This window comes from Schistocerca piceifrons, chromosome 4 (assembly GCF_021461385.2).
Source record: "Schistocerca piceifrons isolate TAMUIC-IGC-003096 chromosome 4, iqSchPice1.1, whole genome shotgun sequence".
NCBI classification, from domain to species: Eukaryota; Metazoa; Arthropoda; class Insecta; order Orthoptera; family Acrididae; genus Schistocerca; species Schistocerca piceifrons.
This window is the reverse complement of record NC_060141.1, coordinates 731,421,756-731,429,506: the sequence shown is the minus strand read 5'-3', so window position 1 is coordinate 731,429,506 and position 7,751 is coordinate 731,421,756. Positions and strand designations below refer to the sequence as shown.

Here is a 7,751-nt window from a genome sequence, read left to right as displayed (position 1 = left end):
GATCTCAATAAGATTTCAAAGTGGTGTAAAGATTGGCAACTTACTTTAAATGTACAGAAATGTAAAATCGTGCACTTCACCAAATGAAAAAAATGTAGTATCTAATGACTATAATATCAATGAGTCACTTTTTGAATCAGCCAACTTGTACAAATACGTGGGTCTAACACTTTCCAGGAATGTGTCATGGAACAATCACATAGGCTCAGTCATGGCTAAAGCAGGTGGAAACTTCAGTTTACTGGTAGAATACTGGGAAATCACAATCAGTCTACAAAGGAGATTGCCTACTAATCACTTGTGTGATCGGTTGTAGAATACTGCGTGATACCAGACCAAACAGAACTAACAGGAGATACTGAATGTGTACAGAGAAGGGCAGCACAAACAGTCATAGGTTTATTCGATCTATGGGAGAGTGTCGATGAGATACTGAAGGAACTAAACTGGAGGACTCTGAAGATAGATGTAAACTGTCCCTAGAAAGCCTATTAACAAAGTTTCAAGCATTGTCTTTAAATGATGATTCTAGGAAAAGATTACAATCCCCTACATATTGCTCACATAAGATCAGGAGGATAAGACTGGAATAAATACTGCATGCACAAAGGCATTCAAATAATCATTCTCGTTGTGCTCCAAACATGAATGGAATGGGAAGAAACCCTAATAGCTGATACAGTGGAACGTACCATTTGATGTAGAAGTCAAGAAATATTCAGTCTTCCTTACAGCCATGATCCGTAAATAACAGTGTATCACCTGAGAAAAGAACAAGCTGGGTTTCCCAGGACCAATCTTTTTTCAGCTTCCATGCTGATTGCCATAGTGGAGGACATTCTGTCCAAGATACCTCATTATGTTTGAGATCATAATATGTCCTAAGATTTTAGAACAGAGGGATTTCAATGATATTGGACAGTTGTTTTGTGTATAACTTCTGCTGCATTTCTTATACATGGGTGTGACTTGTGCTTTCTTCCAACTAGTGGACACAATCCTTTATTTCCTACAGACCTCACTTCCTTGATTGTCTTGTTATTCATCCTTATATTATTTCACAACTTGGATAATTCTTGTGTATCCATAACAAAGATACAAACTTTCCATTGGAAACTGTTAGGTGAACATAGAGTCTATGGCACTCTTTAGTGAAAGTCAGTATCTTGTTGCAGACGTCAGTGTGCCTGTACCATAACGTAGGTCATGAGAAGAGGATGCAGTTACGCAGCCAGAGGCTACTTCTAGAGTGGGAGGCCTTAATGCAGAGGGCCATCATCAACAGCTCATTGGAGAGATCTGAGCAGGGTCCGCCGTTCAAGTACAAGGAAAATGACGAGTATTTTGATTCAATCTCAGGGTCTGCAAGTGATGAATTTAGTCACTTGCACCTCCGTATGGAGGTGCGTCACGAAGGCAAAATCTGTCACTCGTTTGTCCTGAGGCTGCACAATAATGATGGACATAGAAGAAGAAGAGGAGCTGGTAAATGATAAACAAGAAGTCACAGAAGAGCACAGGGAGAAGAAAGATGAAGATCAGAAGGCAGTAATTTGTATGCAGGAGGGGGAAGGTGAAGAGGAAGACAAAAGTGACATGGACTATGAGAATGGTTAATGTGAAACACTAGAAGAAGTAGAATGCAGTGGGGCGGAGGAGGAGAAGGGGAGGCATGGGGAAGATGAATGTGAGAAGCGAATTGAGTTGCACAAGAAGGAAGAAAGTGAAGAGCAAGATGAAAAAGGAACACAAAGCAGTGCTGAGGAAGAGGAAGCTGGAACAGATTGCAGCTCAGTTCCAGCAGACAGAACTGCTGAGCAGGAGGAGGAATCTAGCTGCAAAAATCTGCCACTGGGTAACAGTACTGCACGCTGAGGGTATGTATTGTGTTCATTCAAAATTACATTTCAAATGTACTCTGTTTGTATTCTAATCATGGTCACACCTGATCCAGGGCAGGAGTGAGCATTTTTGTTAAATGTATTTACATTTTTAAATATTAAAATATTCAAATTTCTCAGCTAATTTTCAGAATATTAAGTAGAATTAAAACAAAAATTCTAAAAAATTACAAGTAATATTTAACATAGGATAGTTTTAAGCTGCTTGACTGGGAACTACCTACTTTGATTGGCTTGTGGCCCAAACAGCTGCTAAAAACATCCATCCACAAAAAGGTGACCATTCACAAGCTGACCAACAACAATGATGACATGTTTAATGAACCGCAAACTAAAGGAAGTAGAGTAAAGTATTACAATAAAATACCCTCCAATAACAAAAAAATTACAGAAAGTCTGATTTTCCCACACACATATGGAAAGTAAGACCATTTCCCACACATATATCCTTGTGTACATACTGTCTGCAGGCCTGCCTTCACAATTGTAGTGATAAGTGAAAGAGGAATAATGGTGAGAGCACACTTTGATTTTACGCAACGCCAAGTGTAATGTCATAGAAAATTGAGAGGTTTTCCTGCTGTTATTCACATGAAACATGTATTACTAAAATTTTTGGATGAACCATTTTCAAATGGAGAACTTCTCTGAACTGTAATTTCTTGGCAGCTATGCTACAGAAATGTAATAAGAACTGACACAAATAAATCTTCTTTATTATTAAATTAAAACATTTTATACATATTATTGCTGGTATCCTCAATAAAATGTAAAGCATTTGTGGCATATCAAATTTGGGATGAAAACAAATTATATTTGGCAGAAGGAGAAATACAGAAACAAATTGTGACCTCAGCCGGAACAGAACCCTGAATCCGCACCTGTTATAACTGTTCCAGGTTAATCAATTTCTTGATCGATAACCCACTGCAAGAGAATGTCCAGGATAGTGTTGCCAACTCTCCAGTATCATACAGGAACTTCTGTATTCTTCTGAATATTTGAGTGTCTCCTGTCTCCCATATTTGAGAAAATGACACTTTAAAATTTAAACCTGCCACATATTTTTCAAATCTCATTGCTGGACAATTGTTGCAATATCAATTAATCGATACAGCATAGTATTATTGATACAGTTACTACATTAATATAGGCCTATAGGGAACACAGCACATAACACGGTGTTGCAAGGCATGTTGCAATTATCATGTTTCTTAGTAATTCGGCTCAATCCAAGTTATGCAAAATGGAAGAAACCAAACTCTGCAGAAAAAGAGAGGAAAGTACTTGTGTATGTATCAGAAGATATGTAAAGAAACTCATTTATAGGTTAATCCTGTAAGAGGAAACAATTCTAAAGCGTATTGCACCCTTTGCAAGTGTGAATTCAACATAGCACATAGTGGCGGTACAGACTGTCAGCAGCATGCCAACACTGAGGCCAACACTGAAGGACACAAAAGCAGAGTTAGGAGAAGTAAGACATCTAAGATACCCAGCTATTTTCAGTGCCTAAGTGATAGTCCCACTAGTGATGAATCCGACAAAGTTGCAGTGGGTGAGTTATAGTTTCTGTATCATACAGTGAGGCACAATCTAAGTTATATTAGCATGGACTGTGTAAATAAACTTGCAAAGAATGTATTTATGGATTCAGATGTGACCAAAAAAATACATTGTGGTAGGATGAAAGCAGAATCTATTTCAAAAAATGTATTAGCACCTAGAAGTGTAAGTAATTTCCTAGATGTGCTTAATGATCCAGAGAAGTGTAGCATCTTTTTTTCTGTGGCCTCAGATGAGTTAAATTTCAAGAAGAGGAAAATGTTTCCTGTAGTAGTCAGGTACTCTGAACCTTGTGTTGGCATCAGAAATGAACTATCAGATTTGGGGAACAAGCAGTTGAGGGTGCTAGTGGTATTCATGCTTTGACAGAAGACAGTCTTGAATCTCATTCATTAAATGTAAGTAACATTTTGCCGTATAGTGCTGATGATGCTAGTGTCAATTATGATGAAATTATTGAGTGAGAAAAATAACAAAATATTTAAAGCAAACTGCACAAATCACACAATCCATAATGGTGCTAAATTTGCTTCTGATGTCTTAGATGTAGACACAGAAATGATAGTTACTAAGATTTATGGACACTTTTCAGTGTCAGCATAATAAACTAATACTAAACTCCATCTGAACAGGCCATGAAGGCCCAATGGCGCCGACTGGCCGCCATGTCATCCTCAGCCCGCAGGCATCACTGCATCCAGTTATGGAGGGGCATGTGGTCAGCACACCGCTCTCCTGGCCATGTGTCAGTTTATATGGGACCGGAGCTGCTACTTCTCAATCTAGTAGCTCCTCAGTTTGCCTCACAAGTGTTGAGTGAGCCCCGTTTGCCAACAGTGCCCGGCAGACTGAATGGTCAACCATCCAAGTGCAAGCCCTGCCCAACAGCACTTAACTTCAGTGATCTGACGGGAACTGGTGCTACCACTGTGGTGAGGTTGTTGGCTGTAAGCAAATTTCAGGAAAGAATTAAGATCTATTTTAAATTTTGTTGTTACTGATTGGTGTGCAATTTTAAGGCATATGCCTACCAGGTGTCTGTCCCTCACATCAGCTGTTGAAAGGCTAATAAAGAACTGGGAGCCAATAATAAGTAATTCTCAAAGCACAAATGAAACATCTAACACTTCAAAATTGTATATTAGTGATGAGGCTGTAAGCAAAATGTTAAATCTAGAAGCATATCTTCAATTTTTTATCTTACATTGGAAACATTATTTTGGAAACCTCAAAATATCTAGAGATTTCAGATTTAACTATGGAGTCCTGTTGCATCATTGAAGCTTTGTCAAAGAAAATTTTGCAAAGAAATGATGACTTGATTTTTGGAAGCAGTACACACAATATTTTAAATAGATTAGATCCTGTCAAACAGAAGAGAATTCAAAATAATTTTGTTGAGTTTTATGATACCTTTCATACCTACATTGTAAAAAATGTAAACATTTCTGACAATGCTATAATTCAGTCCTTGCTCCCACTGTCCCTGAAGAATTCAGTTAATTTTAATGATTTTAGAACCTGCTTACTAATATTCAGGTAGACATAAATGAGGATAACCTGTACAACGAAATTTTGGTCTTTGAAAAATATAATAAACACAAAAATTGCGACCAGTGGTAGCACAGTTGAAAAGTGGGTATCCATGATGACTGAGCCTGAGGCAAACGGAATTATAGCCAAGAAGATAAATACGATTCTTGGGTTATTTTCTCTGATGAATGGCAAATGGTCTGATGGTAGGAACTGTTGCAATATAGATTTAACGAAAGCTGAACAACAAATAAGTGTTAATTTTTGTCACACATGTGATGAATTTGTCCAGTTTGCAAGGAATGATTGCAAACTTCAGACTGCTGTCAAAAGTGTAAACAAATGTACTCTTGGTAAAAAAGATTCTGTAGACCTTCAGGTTATTATTGTTATGAAGAAGTTTTTTGGTTAGTCAGTGCAATAAAACTGTTTTAAGATTTAAATAAATTGTGTTTGGCATATTAATTTTGTCAGGTCCTAGTCTCCCTTATTTCGACAAAAAAAAGTTGACAGCCCTAGCCCAGAATCTGACCTAGTGGGAGAAGCACAGGAGGGTGTAAGGGAGAGGGGGGGGGGGAGGAGAGATACACATGTTAGTTTTGAGGTGAACCCCAAAATAGGTTTGAGGTTCCATGACAAATGGATCTATGGATCTAGTAGGATTCAAAATGGTGGCATGCTGTTGAAAATTGCTCCATAAACTTAGAGTTTTTATCATCAGTGAAGTGGCACTCATTTGGTGAAAAAGTGAAAACTGGTGTTACAATGTGTCCAGCAAAACATATATGGCCTCATTCATGCTGATTTGCAAAAGTAAATTACAATAATGTATTTTCGTGTGACTGTAATCATCTGTATAATGGTTGAGAAGCCACCACACAGATATGTAATGCTGAACCCGAACTAAATGTGAAAAATGAAGTATACAAAGACCTAAAAGCAGCTAGAAAGTACATTAAAATATTAGAGAACATGATTCAGCTTCTTACTGAACCTGCTGGAACTTCAGTATTTCACCAATAACATCGTATACTGCCAACAGCATGGAAAATGAGGTAGGCTTAAATATTTACTCTGATAGCCATGGATGCGGTCTAGCGGAAATTCTCAATAATCATTGTGACTTAAAAGCCTCCAGTAGTCTAAATCCAGTTAGATCTTCTTAACTGGAGGTGCCAGTGGCATGTACAGGAATGAGTTATATTGAATGCTGTGCACAACTTAAGCAAATTTCTGGACAATACTAAGAAGCAAAATGTGATTGTCACTAGCATTCCATATAGACATAATCTCATCCCACTTCATGTGTAAACCAGCTCACAGTTTCAGGAAATATGCAAAATGTATCCAAATACAAACTGTATACATTTTCTTAGAGGGAGAACTTCATGAAACATGGGATACCTCTGAACAAAAAGGGCAAGAAATTTTCGAGTGGGAAAATCAGTGAAATGTTGGAGGGACTCAACAAACATCATGACAGCATCTCATTACCATCAGCTTCAACAGCCCATTCTTACAAGCATAAACGCTCATCAAATACTCCTTCCATTAAAGACACAAAAGAAGCTGTGCCCGAAACCCTGTGTGAGGAAGGGCAAACTGTGATGAGCACCATACCTCCATTAGTTTTAAAGCAAGCACTGGCAGAATTATTTCCACCAAAAATACTAAATCCATCAGAAACAATTACAGCAGCATCAACAACAACAACAACAAAAGCAGCAGCGTCTTCATCAACAGCAGAGCCACCTCTGATACCAGCAGCAGCATCAATGGTAGCTGGACAAACTCCTGCAGCAGTATCTCCACCAAAAGCAACAGTAAATGCAGAACAGCTCCAACAACTGCAGAGCTAGCCCTAACACCAGCAGTAAAATCAACAGCAAGAGCAACAAAACCATCTTAAGCAACAGGAGAACAATCCACAACAGCAGCAGATTCAACTCCAACATTAGCAAAACCAGCACTCTCATCTAAAAAACTTCAGACAGCAGACAGAAGCCAGTACCTCCATCCCATGTAAATGATTTTCTTAGTGGAAACCAGAAAGAGAAGGAAGCCCACAAGAGAAACAGAGATATGACCTTATTTAATTTGGAAAAGCAGAGAAATCTGCAACACGGTATTTACGACTTTAAATAAAAGAATCCACCAGAATGTACAGGGCCTGAGAAATAAATATCAACAATTAGATGTGTTTGTAAATGTAAGTGCGCCTGATGTGCTTGCTATTAGTGAACACTGGTTATCTGATACCAAATTAGAACTTTTTAAACCTCTAAACATGGTACTACATAGTGGTGCATGATAAGTCACCTGATTGAATTTTTATCCTACAAGTATACTATTGGTGCAATATGTTTCAAATTGTGTGCTCAACTTTGTGCACTTCATAGAAATTACTCCAAATGTCACTGTGAGTTCATTGCTTCCATTGTGAGTCCACCATTTCAGTTTTCTGTGATGGTGGACAAATAATGGTTGACTGTCACACAAAAGATGAAGATTGTGTTACTGTTCACAGTGATGAACAGTGTTACATTGACACAGAGAAGGTTTTGTGCTCATTTCAGCACAGGGCGGGCTCCCAGCCCACAGGCAATATGCAGATTACATCAAAAATTTGAAGGTACTGGATCTGTTTTGGACTGTCAGAGGCCACATGCACATACCGTATGTTCGCCGCAAAATATTGAAGCAGTTTGAGTGGCTCTGACTTGTAGTCCAAGCAAATCAACAAGAGAGTCA

The 7,751-nt window shown here is 38.3% G+C and overlaps 1 protein-coding gene across 1 annotated transcript; it reads left to right on the top strand.

The window, feature by feature from the left end:
* The first annotated feature begins 6,388 nt into the window (after positions 1 to 6,388).
* On the top strand, positions 6,389 to 6,859 carry LOC124796137 (protein hunchback-like). Its single transcript, XM_047260229.1, has one exon. It carries the CDS (start codon positions 6,389 to 6,391, stop codon positions 6,857 to 6,859), a length of 471 nt encoding a protein of 156 aa, XP_047116185.1.
* The last annotated feature ends 892 nt before the right edge of the window (positions 6,860 to 7,751 follow it).

Bases quoted from the DNA above. Each gene is read 5' to 3' on its own strand.
- LOC124796137 (XM_047260229.1), top strand. From the start codon at position 6,389: ATGAAACATGGGATACCTCTGAACAAAAAGGGCAAGAAATTTTCGAGT.